Raw genomic sequence first — 22932 nt, 5'->3', positions numbered from 1 at the left:
ATGCCAGCAATGCCCCTCTGCTATGTACATTGGCCAAATTGGACCGTCACTACGCAAGAGGATAAATGGACACAAGTCAGATATCAGGAATGGCAATATACAAAAACCTGTAGGAGAACACTTCAACCTCCCTGGCCACACAATAGCAGATGTAAAGGTAGCCATCTTACAGCAAAAAAACTTCAGGACCAGACTCCAAAGAGAAACTGCTGAGCTCCAGTTCATTTGCAAATTTGACACCATCAGATCAGGATTAAACAAAGACTGTGAATGGCTATCCAACTATAGAAACAGTTTCTCCTCCCTTGGTGTTCACACCTCAACTGCTCACCCTCCCTGATTGAACTAACCTCGTTATCTCCACACTGATATATACCTGCCTCTGGAGATTTCCATTACTTGCATCTGAAGAAGTGAGGTTCTTACCCACGAAAGCTTATGCTCCCAGTACTTCTGTTAGTCTCAAAGGTGCCACAGGACCCTCTGTTGCTTTAAAAGGGAGCCACTCAGCTCAGAAGGGGAAGAAGACAGACCTATCCTGAGGGCTCCTGGACAAGGGTGCTAAAGAAGCCTCCTTGTGGGGAATAGAACTGCATGCTGAGTCCAGTTGGGGCTGAAGGTTTGGTTGTCATTTCTTTTGCTTTTATTACCTTATATTGGACTTGGAGCTGGGGGGAGAGACCAATGGTAGGAAGTGACCCAGGGAGAGTAACTCTGAGGGCACTCAGAGTGCCAGATACTGTTGACTCTCATAGGACTCTGGGTGGGAGCCCGGTGGAGTGGGATGGCCTGGGCTCTCCTACCAAGTGCCCCTGCTGCAGGAGGGTCATAAAACTTATTTCTATCCCATAATTACAGATATTATTAAGCTGCATTTGTTGGTCTACACAAAACTATCCATGCCTTTCACAACACACACCAAGAATGTATGCACATTTGAAAACAGACTGGACATGTCTTAGCTCAGTATCATTTTAGTCAATTGCATGGAGGAAATGAGGTGGTACTTTCTAAATTTTTAGACTGTCTTCTGGTGACCCACACAATGACCAGAGCTTTCCAGGTGTCTGTGGATTGCACAGGTGCATCCCAAGAGAGGGGATGCCCCTGCTCAAAGGAGACTCAGGACTGCCAACTCTCATGATTTTATTGAGAGTCTTCCATCGTTTGGTGCTTTCCTTAAAGCCCCTGCTCCTGAGAGCAAGTGATTAGGTGAGAATCTCAACTTTCATTTTTAAAAAAAGGAAGTTTCTAGCCCTCACAATTGTAAATTGAAAATATGATCCAAATGCACCCTAGAGACTTGAAAACCAGAAGTCAATCAAAAGAATCCAATATTTATTTATTGTAAATCTCATTAATTTTAAGCTAATATCATGATTTTTAGCATGACTTCATCTCTCCCAGGAGTAACAGCATCCTAATGGCCACACTCCTCATAAGGTATTGTGACATCTAGCCAGGGTGGGGCTTTTTGTGTCCTTGCTTCTGCCTTGAGTACCTGTGGAGAGGACAGTCACAAGCTGGATTATAGTTTTACTATACTGCAGTTCTCCTGGAAAAAAGGAAAACTCTCTCTGGCACTTCTTTATCTGGTGACAAGGAGTGAAAGTGGTGGTCAGTCATCTAAGCCAGTGGCTCTCAACCTTTCCAGGAGTCTGATTTGTCTTGCATACCCCGAAATTTCACCTCATTTAACCTACTTGCTTACAAAATCAGACATAAAAATACATCACAGCACGCTGTTACTGAAAAATTGCTGACGTTCTCATTTTTACCATATAATTATAAAATAAATCAACTGGAATATAAATATTGTCCTCACATTTCAGTGTATAGTATATAGATCAGTATAAACAAGTCATTGTCTGTAGGAAATTTTAATTTGTACTGACTTCGCTAGTGCTTTTTATGTAGCCTGTTGTCAAACTAGGCAAATATGTAGATGAGTTGACATATCCCTGGAAGACCTCTGAGTACCCCCAAAGGTACACGTACCCCCGGGTTGAGAACCACTGATCTAAGCTGCCACTGGATGTCCCTGTAAAATGGATTCCCAGGCTGAAGAGAAAATGGCATTTGATTGATATATGTAAAATGAGAAGAAATTGACAGTAATTGTCCTTTGATTGTGACTTTACAATTTGGATTTGATTATATCATTCAGAGCTCAGCAGATTTCCACATCCTGAACAGTGCAAAACAGGCATGTTCCATTTACAAAAAGGAATTTCTGGGAAGCCTGTTGTGCGTACATATCAGGAGGCAGGATTGGCTGCTACTTCGTCGGATGGTTTTTATTTAATAGGGTTTTGAAGAGCATATGGGGAAAAATTCTACAGTGCTGCATCTAACTTGGAAATATGTTGTGCCTGGAGGAATAAGCTTTTAAGAGCTATAAGGCTCTTGTATCCATGTATAGTGTTCTAGTGCAGTGCTGTACATTTGGGCTTGCTTTATCACAATCTCAGAGGTTGCTGTCTGGACTGTACCCTCTTGGAGGTTCAGTGTGTGTGCCAGAGAGCCTGTGCAGAGTCTGTGCAGATTTTTTTCTTATAGCTTTTAGCTCAAGGCCTTGAGTTTTATAATATTCTCTTTTTGAAGTGGGTTGCTCTTTGGAGTGAGCTCTACTAAGTGTTCAATTCCCTTTCCTCAAAGTTCCCCCAATCACTTTCATATGGCAATATGTAACATACAGTATGTGACCTTTCAACTTTCAAGGCACAATTCAAGTGTTCTACATTTGTTTTGTGATAGTTATTTGGTGTTGTCCTACTAAAATGATTTAAAGATAGATCATTTCTGTATAATTTGAAGTATGACATAATCATAATGGTATTTGTTTTAACTAACTTCTTTATTTGATTCTAGTGGAATTCCACTTCTTTGTTTAATTCCAGTGGAAGCATTTCTGAATGTGAGTAGGTAAAACTGACACATAGGAACAATTTAGAATAGAGGCAAGAGGATAATACAGGTTATGGGCTAGTTTCTACAAGGAGCTAAGCACCACTGACTCTCAGTAAAATCAACGGGAGTTGAGGGCACTCAGCACCTTGCAGGATATGGCTGTATTGGAGATTTTGAAGACACGTTCCCCTAGAAAAGTTTTCTGTTTTTTGTTTTTAAAGGCAAATCAGTGCATTTGAACACACTCCAAACAGGACACTATCACCTTGAATTTTTTTTAAATGGGTTAATTTCAAAATATTCCAGTCTCTGTTAGAGCACACTTTAAATACTATGACTTGAAATTGGTGTTTAAAAAGCTTCCTTTAAAATTGTTAGATTTTTTTCCTGTTTCTCTGATGATGTTTATAATGGTCTTTTTAGGAAAGGAAAAATTGACCAAGGCCTCAAACCAGCAAAGAGTTAACATGTGCACTTACAACATGCAGAGAAGTAAAAAGCATGTGTAATCCTTTGCGGGATCACAGCCTAACTAGATGTAAAGGGGAGACTGTAAAACTGACTGTACACAAGTGTGCAGTGTCATACACATACAGCAAAGTGAAAAAAGAGACACAGTTTTTTACTAACTTCTTTAAATGTTATTAAAGTTAAGTATTACTTGTAAGTATAATAGGAATTTTTCAGACAAATTTGATTTTCAAATTGAAAGTATGCCTTTAAATTAAATTTCAAATAGGTTTTCCTAATTTATTTACAAGTGCAGCATACATTATTTATAATCATAAGTAGTTTTCTCTTTTAGCCTTCAGTGGAACTGATGGTTGAAATTCTTGTAGTCTTAAAAGGATGCTTAGATCAATAAAAATTATCAGTCTCATTAAAAAGCTTACTTTCACAATTCAGAACAAAAAATACAACGCATAATGACACAGCAGGTATGTACAAACAAACTTGGAAACAAGAGTGAAAACTGAGAGAGTAAGATGTAAGCAGAAGAGGAAAAGAGACAAGTATAACCACTAACAACCTGAGTAAACATTAACAAGAAAAGACTCCCTGAAGGGAAAAGGTCCCTTTCTCATGACTTCTTTGTTTATTGATTCAAATGAAAAAAGATAGATTCCCACATTGTGAACCTGTTTTCTAACTAGTAAACAAACTCAAATAATACAATTAAAACACCTACATTTTAAAAATGCATGAAAAACAACCTTATTGTTTTGACTGTAGCTTGTTTAGTCTGCTTTGAACATTTTAGAAGCTCACTATCAAAGGTTACAGAACAGATGGAGAAAGCAATGCAATAGTACTTTTTTATTTCTTAAACTGTATGGTGACATTCAATAGGTAGGCATCTCATATCTAGTTTGTGCTAAGAAGGCAGCAGAAAACTCTAATTTTAATTCTACAATCTGTAAGGACAGTATATATTCTAATTTTTCCTTACTGACAGCTATTTTAAATGATTTCTCTTGTATGTTGCAATCTGACCTGGTTAGTTGTTTTACAGGGATATTTTTAAGTCTGCCATTTCAAATACTGTACAATAAACTGAAAAATAATTAAACTTCTACGTCATAAACATCTTATTTTGATTCTAGTTTTAGTTTCTTATTTTTCTGTTTATTATGTGGAAGGGCTTATTTTAGCACTTTGTAAATCAACTGCAAAAGTAAATGTTATTAACTCTACCATATTCTGCAAGGCAGATGTCAAAGCTTTGCAATACCCACAGAATACAGGCAACTTCCAAGAACTAGAGGGGCACAAATAATTTGCAAATGTAGCCACATAACTGTTTAAAGTAAAATTCATCAACACAAGCATATTTGTTTGAACTGGTCACAAATTGCTTTTAATGTTAGGTTCACCAGAAATAAAAGCTCACAGCTGATCAGGTTTGTCTTTGTTTTGGAGTGAAAAGGAAGAGGGCAGCTGCATCTGGGGTCCTATCCAAAGCCCACTAAAATCAATTGGAGTCTTTCCAGTGACTTAAATGGGCTTCCAATGAGGATCTTGGCTCTGCAACTACACATTATACTCTGGTCTAAGAGTTATTAAAAAAAAATCCAGAAATATTTCCATTTCTATATGTAAGACAGAAAAAGGGATTGATGAGGTACCCCCAAATATTTCCCACATAAAATAAAGTTGTAATAAACTGTCCTGTTACATGGCATAACCTAATACACTGGAGTGACTGACATCCAAAGTGGCCTGCAGAGGGAAACAAAACAGTAGGTCTATGCTCTTATTTGCTAATTTATGATATATAAAGAAAGGTTTTTCATTAAAAATATAGTGAGAGGTAGTTCTGTTTGTGATTCTTCAACAACAGAAATACAAGTCTTGTCTGTCTGGTTTTTCCTAGAAGAACTTCATTGGTGACCGAAGAACAAGCAGAAGTAGGACATCACAAATATGAACGAAATCAGAACAATTGAGAGGAAGAGGGATTTTTAGTTAGACTATTGTGGGACCCAGGAAGCTTAAGAACCAGCATTTTGTATTTAGTACCCCAGTAATTTTTGGCAGAAACAGAGCAGCAGCATGGAATGAAGCCATACAGTATATACAATTAGATAGTCTTGATTAAACTGTACTGTATGAAAAACCACACAATGACCTAAATGTCTCATTTTTATACATCATGGACATTCTCAATGATATGATCTAAAAGGTCAATATCGAAAGGCCTTTTGTTAATGCCTTCTAGAAGGATTACATAAGTGTAAAGTATTATTATTAGTCCATTATTAGATGACAAGTCAGAAGATCTTATTTGCCACAATGCTATTTATCCCTGTACCTCTGCTGACACTATTTCTGGACAAGAGAGAAGATCATTTTTTGTGTTGGCAAAAGAGTGAAAGAGAAGTCTTTTCCACTGAAACATCATTCATATTAGGAAATTTTTAAAAATCCCATCAGTTCAGCTGCAATGTTAAAACTGCTGGGAACCCTAATGTAGACATCATTCAGCTGCCTTGCGACATTTTTACCAGTAGTTTACCAATCAAACCTGCTTCTTAGCCTAGTTAGCTGATATGGTAGTAAAAATGTCAGAGCCTTTTCTACACTAGGGCTCTCATCAATGTGAAAAATAGTTTGTGATCATGAAATATTGGAATCTCCCAGTGGAAGCTGGTGAAATCTGAAAGTTGGTGGACAAAAGCAAAATGCAGAATCAGAGCCAATTTACTGCAAGAGGTAAAGATGATACCGTGTTAGGCTTAAAATTAGAAAGAATCAAAACAAAGTTCATGCTTGGAGAATTTCTTGAGAATTTTCATTGGTTGATTTCAACTTTTATATTACATTCCTGTTTGTTTAGTTTATTTTTTAATCAGAATATTGTATAGTAAAAGTTCTGATTATTATCAGAATTCTGGCGAAACGTCCCTAAAGCCAGAACACTTTTCAGTTCTCCTACTATTGATCTATGTACTGACTTGCCTGGAACAACAGCCCCATGACACTTTGGAGGGTATAAAATAAGAATATTTAAAATGAAAAAAAAAATTGCCTAGCCATTGAGCACTGAATTACAATCTACCCTTCCCTTTTCAGCAATAGGCAGAGTCCCTAGTTCAGGGATGCTTCATGAGGATTCTGACATTACCAGTGCTTTGGAGATAATGCCCCAGATCCTCCAGTCTGATCTGGCTGCTTTGTACTGCTAAGCAGCTGTAAAGCTGACCTAGCTAGCTAATGGCCAATTGCCCCTGCCTGGGGGAATCTCTGGGTGACATAAAGGTGCCATAGTGGTTCCTATACTACTTCTTTCATGGGTCCCAATGTGAGGGGACAGATGTGTCCATGGGAAAAGGTTATGGGCAGCAGTATACCTAAACTCCAGCAATCTCTGACTGCTCAAATGGCCCCTTGAAGCCATTGTCAGCTAGATGTAAATTAGAACAGCCCACAAGATCTAACCTGTAGTGGGGGCTTGCAGCACTCAGCCAGAGTTGAGGATCTGGGCCAAGTTGTGTAAAGGTTAGTGGTAGCACAGCTACTTTGCCAGGGACCTGGGATTATCAGAAGCCATGGTGTGTATCTCCTTTTCTCTAAATATAGATATCCTACAATGCCACTTCCCACTATAAGATTCTGTTACTTTGGCAAGCTGTAACCACGTGAGCTGAAATTTTCCATGCTATATGTCTGTCTCAGATTGAAATGTTTTGGAAAACTTTAGCAAAAATGGTTCAGCTATTTCTGGGAACAAGGCTAGTGAAAAATCCATTGTTTTGCCATGTTAAAAAAAAAATCCGACAATATTTTGAGAAGCTCTAATGCCTCCACTATTACTAGTACTTTGGAGCTGCTTTGACATGGCTGGGTATAGGCAGTGTTTGTCTAAACAGATTTGGCAGGTTGTTTAAGAGCCCTGCTAATACTGGGAGGGTGATCTTGCTGTTAGGAGGGGACTCCACTATATCAAAGACTGGGTTAGAGGTCTTTTCTACTGAGAAAAATGATACCTTTATAGTTGAAGCCATTCTGACTGCTGAGGCAACTCCTGGGTTGTCAGCAGGAGATGTCTAATCATCAGGCTCCAGAGCCATGTCCTGCTATTCAATGGTCCCACTGGCTCTTCCTCTGCGAGTGTATCTGGGCCTGCCATACATTCCATCTCAGGGCTTCTCCTCTAGGAGCGTACCCTGCCTCTCTAGTGTACTTTCGTTCCCCTTTATCCTCCTGTTAAACCCTAGATTTGGGTTGCTCTCTGCTAGAGAGACCTGTCTACTGCACTGCACAGCAGTCTCATCTCTCCTTCTCCCAACTGAGCAACCTCAGTCTACTTATGGCTTAGCTTAGAGGAGAGATTAATAAGATTGGAGTTTTAAGCCTGGAAAAGAGATGACTAAAGGGGGGATATGATAGAGGGCTATAAAAATAAGGAAGTGTTATTTACTCCTTCTCATAACATCAGAACTAGGGGTCACCAAATGAAATTAATAGGCAGCAGGTTTAAAATGAACAAAAACAAGTATTTCTTCACATAATACACAGTCAAGTAGTGGAACTCTTTACCAGAGGATGTTGTGAAAGTCAAGACTATAACAGGGTTCAAAAAAGAACTAAATAAATTCATGGAGGATAGGTCCATCAGTGGCCATTAGCCAGGATGGGCAGGGATGGTGTCCCTAGCCTCTGTTTGCCAGAAGCTGGGAATGGGCGACAGGGGATGGATCACTTGATGATTACCTGTTCTGTTCATTCCCTCTGAAGCACCTGGCATTGGCCACAGTCCGAAGATAGAATACTGGGCTAGAGGGACCATTGGTCTGACCCAGTATGGACATTCTTATGTTTCGTCTTCTTAACTGTTTAAGAACAGACAAACTATGTGGGCAAACTATGGCCCGTGGGACTGTCCTGCCTGGCCCCTAAGCTCCTGGCTGGGAGCCTAGTCCCCGTCCCCTCCCCCCCGTCCCCACTCCCCCGCAGCCACGCTGCCGTGTGGGCCGCACTCTGGCCTGCCGCTCCCGCTGGGCAGCACAGCTGGCTCTGGCTGGGTGTCGCGGCTGCAAGCTCCTGCTGCTGGTAAGGGAGCGGAGGGGGGGGGTTGATAAGGGAGCAGGGTGTTCTGGAGGGCAGTCAGGGAGGAGGGAGCAGAGGTTCTGGGGGGGCGGTCAGGGGATGGGGAACAGGGAGGGTTGGGAGTGGGAGTCCTGTCAGGGGGCAGGGATGTAGATAGGGGTCGAGAAGGCAGTCAGGGGACAGGGGGGGTTGGATAAGGTGGTGGGATCCCGGGGGGGGGGCAGTTAGGGGCGGGGGGTCCCAGGAGGGGGTAGTCAGGGGACGAGGAGCAGAGGGTGGTTGGATGTGGATGGGAGTCCCAGGGAGGCTGTCAGGGGGCGGGGGTGTGGATTGGGGTTGGGGCAGTCAGGGGACAGGGAGCAGGGGGGTTGGATATGAGGCGGGGGTCCCGGGAGGGGGCGGTCAGGGGACACAGAGCAGGGGGGTTGGATGGATCAGGGGTTCTGAGGGGGGCAGTCAGGGGGCAGGAAGTGGGAAGGGGAGGGGGCCAGACTGTTTGGGGAGGTACAGCCTTCCCTACCCGGCCCTCCATACAGTTGCGCAACCCCAATGTGGCCTTCGGGCCAGAAAGTTTGCCCACGCCTGGTTTAAGAAAATGTAAAAGCTGATAGCATGGGGGCAATTCAGGTCCCCCCAAACTGAAGTTCCATATGCGGTAAACTGCATTTTTTCCTTATTATTATATTGATTACCCAAGAGAATGTTCAGACTGGGACACATCACAATGTAGTTAAAATGCCCTTATATAAGATCCGAAAAATAGATGTTGCAAGTAAGTTTTATAGTAGGTATTAACTGTAGTTGCAAACCCTAACATTTCTTCAGTCCTTTCAGGCTGAATATTTTTAAAGCAATGGATCATGTTGGAATAGATATAGATGTCAAAAATATACTGCATAAGAGCAGGTTGGTCATAGTGAAATATTCATTAGCTATAGATAAAGTAGTCTAAGATTAACAACACAACTAAGTATGGTAGTTTTGGATTCATGGTCAAGACTGCTATTGTATATGCAGTGTGCTTCAACATCTTTTTTTTTATGCTGCAAATTAATCCTATGCCTAACTCATATTTAAGGTAGGGTCTAAATTCATATTCTTGAATGAAAAGGGATCAGTTTAAACCATCTCCACAGGAAGGGAAAGGGGTGGAAGCCATACAGTTTAATTTTATTCCCTTCACTGTTTAAAGGACAAGCCTTCAGTATTGTTGTTAATAATAATTAACTCAATTCCTTCTGCCCCATTCTTCAAGCTATTCTAATATCTGCAGACAAGCGAAAATGTAAACAGGTTTACTTGTAAGAATGAAGCACAGTTCTTTGAGTAACCTGATTTGGCAGAATTAGGCCCTGTCTATGCTAAACACACCATATTTTTGTAATCATTTGACCTGGTTACAACACAAACAGTTTGATTGTGTCCACATAGCAATTTCCCCCCCACAACACAATAACGTATGTCGCGCATACTTTGTTGCCTAACTATGGGTATATAAGTGCATTCTGGGAGAATCTGGAGAGGATACTGCCTCAGTAAGGCATAATGCCCAGAAGACACACACAAAGAATAACATACATCAAGCGATGCACTAAGGAATGTTTTACCACACAAAGCTAGAAGCAGGAACAACCAGTTAATTAGGTTACACAGGCAAGGTTAAGACAGTCCCACAAACACAGCCAAATAAGTTTTACAACCTGGTTAGAAGAAAACAACCATGCGCCACTTTGGTCTGATTGCAAGGGTGGCACAATTAGTTACTATCATTATTAAATAGTGCATTAGCCATGACATCCAGGGAGCCAGCTATGTCAATAACTGGTTACAAACTTAATTTATATTGCAAACAGGAATAAATATGATCCAGTTAACCAACTCTTCATTTTAGCACTCCTGATTACTTTGATTTTTATCATCTAGGGACCAAGTTCTGAAGTCTCATTCAGTCCTTATTCAGGCACAGCTCTTATAAACTTCAGTAGTTTTGCCTTCTTAGTAAACACTAGCAAATTTGGCCCCTAGATTATCTTTCACCCACAGCTGGTTTGTCTCTGCTAAAATTTTTAACTCTACTTAAATTATTTCAAGTTAGCTAACAACTTTCTTACATGGTCGTGTGGGCACTCCACGTTTGTTCAAGGACACAAATATTTGTGATTTAGCCAAGGGCTGAGTATGTTGTCCTGGACCAACAATTTGTTGAGTATCCCAACTAGCATGTGTAAGTGTTAACTAACTCTGAGTTTAGACTCAAGTGCACAGATATCCACCCTGTAGGGAAGCTGATCTGCACAGAGGCTTTAAGCTCACTTTTACACTCTCCTGATTCTGCAGCTCCCTGCAGAACTGGTCCCCCTATACTATGTTAGAACAGCCCGAGGGCCTGTCAGGCTGAAAAAGATAAAAAATTCAGTTGCTTGGTGTGATGCAGGACAGTCATGACCCTTTTCCCTTCTATGTCAGTAGCAGGGTATGTATGAGGTGCACAGCTCTACAGCAGAGAATCACCTTGCACTGAGGTGATTCTCCCTGGTCCACCAAGCCAATTTCATAGCCAGAGTATACTGCTGGGGAGGTGTCAAATAGTCACACCAGAGAACTGACCATAGAGCCTGCTTTTCAGGTAGGCTAGGGCTCCTTTACATCATTCATTTACACCCATCCTAAGATATCTTGGCACTGCCAGTGGGAGGCTAAAGCTCCATTAAAGAACTGAGAATCAGGCCCACTATGTTTAATACCTTAATGTTTCATCACATGTCTCATAAATTTAGCTCATAACCATTATACTATTCTTAGTCTTTTTTTTAAATAATAATTATTTGTTGTGATTTTTATAAAAACAACCAAAGCCAAACAATTCAGACTTTTATTTATTTATTGTGGCAGTTATATTCCTTTTCTGGTTCTTTTTATGCTAATACTGTTTATTCAGAAGACACGCTACAAACTCCAAATCTACAAATTTTGCAAATATATTAAGCACTTTGCAATAAAAGAAAATGAATGACATCTAGCACGAAAATGTTTCAAAAATTAAAAAAAAAAAATCTGTGCAGTGAAATAATCAAGAAAAGGTTGTAAGTTTGCATCTAAAGATCTGAGTGAGACAGCTGTACGGATATCACAACAAACAGAATAACTCCAAATGAGAGCCAAACAAGCAACAGCACAATATTTTGAAACAGCAAGGAAAAGGGTGGGTAATAGAGCTAAATCAGAAACAGAACGCAAGTTACAGGAGGAAACAAATATGAACCATATGGAAAAATATTCGTAACACATTAGTGTATAATTAAATAATATGCTGGAAAGGACACTTATGCAAGTCATCATAAACATAGACAAAGAATAAATGAAAAATGTGCTGCTCATAAAACTGGTTAACCTATTTGCCCTCTAATTGTAATCTGAGCAGCCACAAGTTCAGACATGGTGACTTAAAGCTGAAAATAATTATATTTTTGGTATATTACTTTGCTACTGTAAATCACAGGCTATAGATTAGTGACTATCAAAGTAGAAGCTCCAGGATATTGTAAGAAAGAGCTACTCATAATCAAATACATGAGCCCAGAATTAATGAGCCACATTGCTAAAAGAAAAAGAAGAAAGTAGTAGAATGTATTTGGAATGGTGGTAGAACTTCCTAGATTACAGTCCTCCTTTTCCTAAACAGCAGTTTTTTATGGAGGGTGTTTGTAAACAAATCCACATGGCTGGTCCATACATGCTACAAACTAGGGCATGGATCCCCAGAGTAAAATTGATGTAAGAGTGGAGAATTAGACACTGTTTGTCCTATTCATTAAATTTATACAATGAAGTAGTACATAAATCACAAAATTGGCATAGAGCATCATCATAGGTTAATTGCATTCTAACAGTAGACCCATCTGTGACAGCATTGGGAATGGAAGGGAGTGAAAAGTACACAAGACAAACAAAATGGTAGAGAAGTAGTTTGGATATGTATGATTCTTCATATGTTTACAAAGAAAATTTCAGAAGAAAAATACACAAGTCTGACCAGCCCATGGTAGATGTAATATACACAAGTAAATGGCACTTAACCTTAGTTTTCACTATGCTTAAGACTTTCTAAGAAGTCTCTTCTCACTTACTAGAGAGATTTGTAGAATTATGTAATTATTTTTATATAAATTGCACGTGGTATTTTTTTCAGGTTGGTAAGGATGATAATTGGACCACAATTAATTTCAGCAACAGGGCTCAAACACAGAGAGAATTTCATGGTAAAGTTCTCAAATGGAGGAAAAAAGTTTGAGGATAAAAGTAGATAAAAACCAATATCTTTAAATTTTTGTTGTTGTTGAATTGTATAAAGAAAAGATCCTAAACTATACAATACAATAAGTACTTATATTAATAAATGAAAAAAATCTGTATGGTAACCATGAGCACAAAATATTCCCATTGTACATGGTTTACAATGCACTTGCACTAATGTGACTGTAATTTTTTTCTTAACACAATTTGCATCCCCTCCCAACCAAAGACTTTCAATCCTAAAAGTTTCAAGCACATTATGTTCATATTGCACAAATTAGATTCATATTTAACTGGAACTAAATTTGTATAATATTCATATGGAGCTGAAGATTGGGCATTTTTGGTAACTGGCCACATATCTGGAATTCTTTCTATAAAGAAATATGCTTACAAACCAAGCTATATTTAGAAAGAGCCACAAGATACCATCTCTTTGCCCAGACCTTTACAAATAATTAAACTATTAATTCCTAGGTTCCTAGATGAAAAATCAGATTAAAAGATGGGAACAATAAGGTGTTTCATGTTTCTTAATTCTCATTTACAATATAAACTGACACAATTTAAACCTTGTAAGATGTGCCTAGATACTACAGTGATAAGCATCTTATAAATGCAGTAATAACATTTAACTGATTGGCCTGTATGAGGAATCAGAAGAGATTCATTAGGCCAAAACATCATATTTGACGATGGCTACATTTTATTGTGACAAACTTTTAAAAACAGTATAGTGAGCATATGGAATTCTTCATGAGAGGCTGAGAGATCTGCAGTTGCTTGGTGATTAAATATAGCAAAGTTCAAAAAATCCACTCATCTACTTGTTAATGGTAACTGGGAGGCTTTCAATGGTGAGTGGTGGTTGTGGGCTAATTCATCAATTTATGCAAAATCTAGCTTCTCTTTTTTTAGTTGCTAGTCCTTTTGGTTGCAAAGTTAACTTTCCAAATGTAAACTAATTCAGTGCTGTCTTCATGTGACTATAAACAGATCACTCCAGTGACCCTAGTATTATTTCTAAGCAGCAGCAGTATGAAATTAACAACCCTCCTGTCACTTTCACTTCTGCTCTTCACAAACTGGTGGTCAGCAAAGAAAATGACAACAATTGTCATCTGTTTTCTTGCTGCTGTTGCTTACAAATTTCAAAGAGACAAGTGTGTGAACAGCAACTATTCACAAGGAGTATCAGACAAAACTGAACAAAACCTCAGAGGTGAGGCTGAGCAAAGTGAAGAATAGCAAGAGATATACCCCATCATGCAGAGCAGCCAGTAGGCTGAAGGAAAAGTAAAGAAGCAGAGAAACGATACCTTCCTACAACAGTCAAGAGGCTCTAGGGAAGGAAATAATCTTCCCGTTCTCCCTCTCAGCAGCCAGAGGACATCACCTTGATAGAAATCGCAGCTTCTTTAAAACTAAGAGCCAACGTGATTTCCCCCCACCCCCAAAGGTGAAAAGTTACAAAACAGAATCAAAACAAGCTAATTGAAGGACACATACAAAGGAGAAGTTTGGATTTTGGTACCATGTGTGCAAGAGACAACTATTATAAACCTTTTGAATAAAGAGAATATGAATGGTGAATTAAACTAATGAGATTTTTTTCCCCATCTTCTTCAATTGCCTTCTAAAACATCACAAGTTTAAAGAGACTGAAATCCTAGCACAGTACTCCACAAGCAACTCAGGACAAACATCATCTGTAGAATTACAAGCATTTAAATGTATTACCTGTGTTACTAATACCTTAGGGCAGTGGTTCTCAACCTATTTACCAGTGTGGGCTGCATATGAAGCTCTCTATGTGTTATGTTATCCACACACTATATATATACTACCTGTATGGCTCTGAGGATGTCATGTGGGCCACAACCGTGTGCTGATTGGGCTGCATGTGGCCCATGGGTTGAGAACCACTGCCTTAGGCCCACCTGAAAGGTGCTCCATACGACTGGATGTCTGCTTGTATGCAGAGCAGCTTGCAGGACTGGGCCCTAGACAAGATTAAAACCCTGCCTTACTTTTCACCATTTATATTTTTTTTACTCTTTGTAATTTACTCACTTTTAACAATAATATTTTACTGAGGGTTTCACTTGTATTTCATAGTCCATTTCACTTTGTGATTCTAAGGTACCCTTGTACTTGGGCTTCAGAAACTTTTAATTCATAAAAAGATTTCTATTATGGATTGTAAATCTTTAAAAAAAAAAGGGCTAATGGGCATATCCTCAGCAGGCATAAACTGTCATAGTTCCACTGAACTCAATGGAGCTCTGGTAATTTACACCAGCTAAAGATCTGCCCTTAAATGCTGAGCCTAAATTTACCCAAATTTTCAGAAGTATGCACAAACAATGTTGACATGTGCCTGTAAATGAGGGCTGTGAGATACTTGGGCATGTGAACACATAAATCCATGACTTGCATACACTTTTGAGACTGTGGACTACCCTGTCCCTTTAACACAATGTATAGAACAAATACACAGCTATAAAAATTAGCTTACATAGATCAGAGTTATGAGAAAATATTTGAAAAATCTGTGTAAACCTCATGTTTCAGCTTTCTCTGTCACTTTTCAATTAAGAAAAAGTCACTTCAGTTTAAAAAACCCATTGTTTCTATAAAATGAGGTCATATATGATGTACATGAATACACAGACTACCTAAAGGGATGTGATAAGGTAATTTAGGCCCCAGATTTAGTAGTTTTTAAATTATTTTTAAAAATCTAATACAAGTAGAAATGTTTTCCCTGAAATTTACTGTGTTCTGTTCAGATTTAACTATTCACAGAAGTGTTGGCAACCTAAACATCATAGAATTCTTCGAGTGCATGAGAACCAGGAAGTGAGAATAACTAGAAATAAGAGGGAAACTGACTAACTTATTTTTGTTATCTAAACTGAGTGAAATGTAAAAAGTAAACAAATAGCATAAATGGTAAAAGATCAATCAAATGTCTAACATTTTCAGTTTTTTAATAACATGAGGTATTTATTAAATAAAGAAATATGTAGGTTTTTAATTTTAAAAATAACAGCATCTTTTTGGTGTGTATAACCTCTCCACCCCTACCCCTCCCCTAGTAAAGTAGAAAATATGGTTTGTTAAAAAGATATTTGACTATTTCTTTACATTGTGGAGACAGCTCTCTTTTCTTCCTGTTTTTTCTTTCTTGATTAGAGCCCTGAAATGCAATATCAACATAATTTACGTAAATCATCCCATAGTAACACCTACACTTTGAAGTACATGACAAATTAGTCAGTTACTTCATATCTGGTGAAGGAGATGATGGTAAGAGGTAAGTGAGGTCATGCTATACAAGTGGAAGAAGAAATGACAAATATATAACATACATTATGTTTTGAAGCTGTTATGGCTACAAGTGGAGCTTCTCTGCCATTTTGCACTTGGGAAATCAAACTTAACTCTCTTCTTGGCCTCAGTTAACCTTTTATTTCCTAACACCAAGTGCTTTATTTTAGTAAATCAGATCTTCCCTATAGGCTTGTACACCAAACAAAGCCAGACATGCTAAATCTCTCCAGCTATTTTGAGGGTGATGGTGAGAGAGACTCATGTGGAAGACAGGAGGCAAGACCTGCCCCTAGTGTCTTTGGCGAAGGAGACAGGCCCATTTTGGTGGGTGGGGGGAAGCAAAGACTCCTTCACTGAACATAACTTTTAAAGCAAGTATCTCTGTTCCGGAGATGACTGAAAGGGGATTTTGATTCGAGAATTTTGCTATATACGTTAGTATCCCTGCCCACGAGCATACCCATCACACACGGAAAATCCCCCGACCCCGCTCCGCACGGGGCCCCGGGGGAGATCCCCCTCCCACACACCCATGCTCACAGGAATCCCCACCTTCCTCGGTGGGGATCCCGCTCCTGCACATCCCAGGTCCAAGGGCATCCCTCTCGCATCCCGCCCATGGGATCCCCCGCCCCGCCCCCGGTAGGGATCCCCCTCCCGCATACCCCGTACCCACAGAAATCCCTCTCTCTCACACACACACCGTACCTAGGGGGATCCCCCTCCCGCACGCCGCATGCCCACGGGGATCCCCCGCCCCCGGTAGGGATCCCCCTCCCCCACACCCCTTACCCACGCGGATGCCCCGCCCTGACCCCGGTAGGGATCCCCCTCCCACACACCCCTTACCCACGGGGATCCCCCTCCCACACACCCCTTACCCACGCGGATGCCCCACCCTGACCCCGGTAGGGATCCCCCTCCCACACACCCCTTACCCACGGGGATCCCCCTCCCACACACCCCTTACCCACGCGGATGCCCCGCCCCCGGTAGGGATCCCCCTCCCACACACTCCTTACCCACGCGGATGCCCCGCCCCCGGTAGGGATCCCCCTCCCACACACCCCTTACCCACGGGGATCCCCCTCCCACACACCCCGTACCGACGCGGATGCCCCGCCCCTGGTGGGGATCCTCTTCCCACACACCCCTTACTCAGGGGGACCCCGCGTTCCTCTTTCGCTCCCAATCCCCGGCTCCGCAGCCCGCACTGCGCTCTCCCCTACCCCGGCACCTGAGGCACTTTTCCCTCTTCCCCGTTCAAACGTGCTGCCGTAAAGCACCCGTCTCCCCTGGCAACAAGGTTCCGGCCGAGAACTAGGTGTAGGAAGGTGATGTAAAAGTAAAACCACCCAGTGTCGTAAACCAGGTCCGGGGGGGAGGGGTGGGAGGGGAGGGAGGGGGAGGAGGTGACTGGAGCATTTAGACACAAGCGAGAGGATCATGGCGGATGGCCCCAGGTGTAAGCGCAGGAAGCAGGCGAACCCGAGGCGCAATAACGGTCAGTCAGCCCGCAGGGCAGCGGCCCGCTCCGCGCCAGGCCGGCTCCGGGGCCGGGCCGGGCCGCCTGGAGTGCAGGGGGGACGGGAGAAGTAGAAAGTAATTTCCCTGCTGCTCCTCGCTGGGTGCCCGGCTCCCTCTGCACCGTTATATCCGCTACCTGGTGCCTCCCTCGCTCCCTCCCTCCGCGCTCGCTCCCTGCCTCCCTCCTCCGCCTAGTGGTGCCTCCTCGCTCAGCCGCCTGTCCGGGACCGTTACACGCTGCCTCCCCCACACGCCCGGCAGCGGCAGCACCTTCTCCTGCGGGTCCCCGGGGCTGCGGGTCCCCCCTCGCGGGGCTCCGAGCCCCTCGGGGGACCGCGGGGAGGCTCGGCCGGCCCTGGCAGCCCAACTCCCAAACTTGTTACCTGGGTGCGAGAGAGAGCGGGGGCAGGCGCCTCCGCCCCGGGCTGGCAGCGTGCGCGCCCCGGGCCGGAGCGGGGCGCCCCCCTCGCTGCCGCCGGGGCGGCTGTCTCTCTCCCCCGCGGTACTTTCCCCGCTCGCTCCCCGGGGTGGGGGGGCTGGTGTGAGGCGTTACCTGGGGCGACTGGGACCCACCCGCGGAGTGTAGCGGGGTGACGGAAGGGGCTGCTGGCGCTCGGGGGCGGCGGGGCTGCACTGTTGCTTGCTGCAGTGTGTATCGATTTGTGCTGATTTGCGGGGAAAACACTCCCCCCACGCCATGGGGGCCGCAGTGGAAGGGGAGCCTCCCCCACCCCCCAAAATAGCCCGTTTGTTACTTTCGGAGCCGCCTTTAGTGCAGCGCAAGTTTATTTCTGTGTGTGGCCGTTGACTGGGCTGTTTCTCCTCCCTAAAAAAGTCCCGATCTCTGCAGGATTGTCGGGACAATTAGGTTTCATAGGAGTGGCGGAGAAGGGAGGGTTTCTGTCTGTGTGGCGGGGGAGGGAATGCGATTCGGTGAAGTTTCTTCCCTTCCTTTGGCTTTGGAGGTACCTGTTTGTATAATAATGGGTGGTAACGGTTTGGCCAGGGGCCCCTCTGCTGTGTGTCTGAACTGCTGCAGTCTATATAAGGAATTACATTTACATTTCAGACTTAAGGGGCTGTTTTTTTGGTACGTGTGTTACTTCAAAACGCATTTTGAGGATAAATAGAAAGGGGAATAAACGCTCATAACTCCTACTCCGTGTTTATCTTCAGAAAATAAGGAAACAGCTCTGTTAGCTTAGTAACTCTTTTTAATAGGATGTTAAACGGGGGGGGTTTGTAACCGTCCTTGGCAATTTTAGGTTTTATGTGGCATTTCCTGTGTAGGGTCACGGATAGGAAGGCTTTCAGCTGTGATTCTTACCGTGTGAACAGTTTTTTTTTCCTCCCCCTTTTAAATATATTTGAGTCGGGATTGATGTTTCTGATCACCGCTTCGAATTGTTTAGGTGTATAAATGCGTATGTAAACATTGGCCTTTTAAGGGACTAACAAGTTGATCTGATTGTTCTGAACTCGTGGCTCTTATTTTTACCGTATCGAGATATTATTATAGCAAGTATCGGTGTATTTAAAATTGCAGTTTTTAATTTCCTGTTTCACGTCAGTACTTATATTTAGTTGATGTGGCTTTATTAAAGGTAAGTTTAGAAAGTGCTTTTCTCTTCCACCTTATTTAAAATGTTGATGATCAGAGAAAGGGGCTTTTCTTGTTGCTGACGACATGTGTGTGACATGTGAGTCTGAACCACCCAGTGTCTGTGCAGGAGCAGTAAACATGTTTACCTGAGCAGGAAAGAAAATGGATTTTATCTTAAAGATCCCGTGATATGAATATCATCCTCTTAAAGCATATCAACAGATGACTTGCGAGAGAGAGAGGTTTTGTTTTCCCGAAAACCTAGCTTTTTGAATCAACGGGGAAAAGAGGTTCTCGATCGCTGCAGCAAATGGCAACTTGTGCAGGTAGAAAAAAAGATGGTGTTTAGTTTTCTCCTGCATGCATGTCAGCCCCCTCCTGTCTGCTGCTTTCATTCTCCAGGGAGGGATTTATTTACCACGCTTGCTGTCAGTGTTTTTTCCTTTGTGCTTAATATTAGAAAAACAGATTTGAGGCTGTTTAGCACAAAACGTTTTGTCTGCAGCGTGGATCGCTTGCAGAAAACAAAAGGTGTATAAGGCCATTCAGGTGTCTTTCATCTTCGTCACTTTTGGTCCTCATCATTGCACCTTTTTTGTTATCAGAGGCCTTTGATTCTTTAACTAATTTGTTGTATAGAATTTAATTTTTTTATTTTACAAATTAAATATAACTTCTTAAGCTATTGTGTATTTAAGCATGAGGCTAGGTTAGATAATGCTGGATAATAGAGATTTCTCGGCAGTGGGCTTGTGTCTGACTTGCAAATGTTTATGAAGAAAATTGATAGAAAAAATGTTAAACCTTTAGCACAAATAAGTAATTTGAAATTATTTCTGTGGCAAGCTTCTAAATGTACTATAGATAGAGATCTTTTTGTTAATCTAAGATTAAGGAACAGTAGATCCTCTAGCCACTGTGTTACTAGGCATATGCAGTAAATTAATTTTTACTCTGTTCCTTTCTCCCTCTACGTCTCTTCCCCCTGCAGGACATTTTACTGGATGTCAACAGTGTATGGCTAGAACACCAAACTGTGTACAGTACTCTAAACTTTAACGCTGTTGCTCATGTAATGGAGCCAGATACAAGCTCTAATTGATTTAGTGTGACTTTTTTGATGCTGTCTATTATTATTATTATTATTTTATTATTATTTTTTTTAACACCTATGCTTTTCTCCTTTCTTCCCCTGTTGGGAGTCCAAACTTATGGCTGCCATTCTGATACATTAACTCTGGATGGAAAGACAGCTGCACACCTTTCTGTCTCCAGAGATAGTTCCTTTGCTGCCTTTTGAATCAGCCAATAGTGGATGCTAGCAAAAGATCTGAATGTTGCCGGTGAAAGCTTTCTAGTAGAACCAGTATCTGGCACTTTCAGTTCATTCCTCAATAAACCATTGATTAAAGAGCAGCATAACACATATGAAAAGATCCAAAGAATAAATGTCTGTATAGTGTTTCTGTATTAGAATTAAATTACCAGACTATATACAGTATCAACACAAAGTGATTGATTGTATATTTTTTGTTTAGCATATTTGTGCTGGGGGAGGGGGTGGGGGCAGGAAGAAGGCTGTGATTCTTCAGTCTGATCTTCATGGAAATTACCCTTACAGCTGTGTAGAGAGCACCTGAAAAGTCAGTGGGTCCTGTGTAGGCACAGGGGTCCAACAGTGTGGTTCAGTGTGCAGGCTCAGGGCCTAAGGATATTGTTTTGTCCCTGTGGCTTTAGGTCATACACCTTCAATTAAAGACTTTATTAGCATATTTAGCATGCATGTTGCTTAATTCTTATTTAAAGACAGTTCAGATATGGTTTATGGTAATGATTAATAATGGTTGATGGTGAATATCTTTTTAATTTAAAAGTCAGAAAGCAACAACTATTACTTACTTATTTCTATCAAAGTGTTTAAATAAACTTCTCAAGCAGGAAAGCTAAATGGACAGTAACTCAAAATAATAAATTTCAAAAAATGAGTTTAGACATAACTACAGACACCTTGTGAGCACTACATCTTACACTGACAACCTCTACCAGCTTTTTGTGGTGGTAAAATATTTCTCCCTTTTAAAAAAAATAAGTCTTGCTCCATGCAGAGGAATATGTGAAACTTGCTAGCCATACAGTGTGGTCATGTTTACAAAATTGAAAATAAGGTGGATTTTTCTTTAACCTTTCACTTATAGTAATACATAATATTACTTCTAACAAGAATAGACAAACATTTTCAGGAAAGCTTTTTTTATTAGTGACTCTCTAACTATTTTACAATTGTTTTTTCTTCATTTACCATTTTATGATATTTATATATCTTCCGTATGTTAAAATATAGATTTTAAAAATAACACTGCTTCCAAATAAGCCAAAAGTATGACATGTCTGTTACCTTCAAGGTGTTAACAACTGGCAGGATGTCAGGTGTTAGTGATACTTTGGATACTACATTCTTTTTCAGGCCTTTCTCTTCTCTCCCCCCCCCCCCCGCCCCCCCAAGGTATCATGTTTTCACTCCAGCATTAATTTAAACTTGCAATTTGGGAATTGAGGAATGTAGCCCAAGTTAAAATTCTAGGCACAGTGAACAGGTCTGCTCAGCCAGCTGAGTTAACTGTTTGAATCCAAAGAAATCCTATATCTCATGTCAACTAAATGCAGTTTTTGACATTAAGGAGATAAATACTGCATTTTAAAATCTAATCCAGTTTTCTCCTTTTTAACTTTCTTCTGGGTTGTTTGTGTCTAGTATAAAAATGGCCATGAAGCCTGTTATTTGAAGTTAATCAGCTTATTTACTACTAATAGTAGAAATATTTTCACTTCAATTTTTACAGAGCTTCTGTAAGTGCATTAGTGATATAATCAATGAAAAAACTGCAAGCAGACAGAACTTCTATATAGAGGAATAGAAGTTAAATCTGACTCTAAATTACAGAAGCTTAAATTAACTTCCTCAGCCTGGCATCAGCTTTCTTATATCAGGAGTTTAGATGTTTTGGGAGAGGTGGGTGTTCAATTAATTGAATGTAAATCTTTTGTTTTGAGTTACCTTTTATCATATTAAATATTCCTCCCCATTGAGAGCGTGATGGGAATCTTTCCATAGATCTCACTGGGCTCTGCATCAGGCTCTGTATGAGTGTCCCAGCTTCTGTTGACTCCTGAACTTGGGTTTTATGTCTTCAGTGGTTATCAGCCTGGTATCTAGATGTGCCTGTCTCCTTAATAATTGTATGTACAAAAGAAGATAACTTAATAAAGTTCAGGCTATTGATATAATTTATATTCTGTTTTAGGAGGGAGGCTAGAGAGACAAGGCAGGTGAGGTAATATCTTTTATTGGACCGATTTCTGTTGGTGAGAGAGACAAAGTTTCAAGCTACACAGAGCTCTTCCTGAGGGAGGTGGCAAAGTGTTGGTTCATCTATTCTTAAAATTATCCTCTGTTAAGATTCATAAACTTCATATTATTTTTTCTCATCAATTTACATATTGCACATGTGGACATAACTATAGAAACATGAGATATTCCCAGCCAGGGATAGTGATGATGATAAAACCATTATTTACACTTTTTTATTCCTAGGGATGTTGTACTCTTTCATTGTCTCTTTTTTAATTCACTTACATGCATGTGACTAGCATTACAGTGACTGCAGTTTGACTTTTTTTTTTTTTTTAAATCCCTGAGCACAATATCTGCTTGA

The 22932-nt window shown here is 41.0% G+C and overlaps 1 protein-coding gene across 3 annotated transcripts in view; it reads left to right on the top strand.

Annotated features, from left to right (window-relative positions):
• Positions 1-17454: 17454 nt before the first annotated feature.
• Positions 17455-22932, top strand: part of ZEB1 (zinc finger E-box binding homeobox 1) — a 210208-nt gene continuing 204730 nt past the window's right edge. The window contains exon 1 of one of the 3 annotated variants that reach the window (XM_005290966.5): positions 17455-17593. In XM_005290966.5, coding sequence (XP_005291023.2) covers positions 17536-17593 — 58 coding nt within the window. In that variant the 5' untranslated portion in view covers positions 17455-17535. Of the gene's footprint in view, positions 17594-18496; positions 18582-19291; positions 19546-22932 lie in introns of those variants that run through there. The other 2 variants (XM_065586802.1, XM_005290967.5) reach the window with 2 other exon arrangements.

Source organism: Chrysemys picta, chromosome 2 (genome assembly GCF_011386835.1).
Source record: "Chrysemys picta bellii isolate R12L10 chromosome 2, ASM1138683v2, whole genome shotgun sequence".
Lineage (NCBI taxonomy): Eukaryota > Metazoa > Chordata > Testudines > Emydidae > Chrysemys > Chrysemys picta.
The sequence above is the reverse complement of the archived record's forward strand: the minus strand, read 5'-3'. Positions and strand labels throughout refer to the sequence as shown.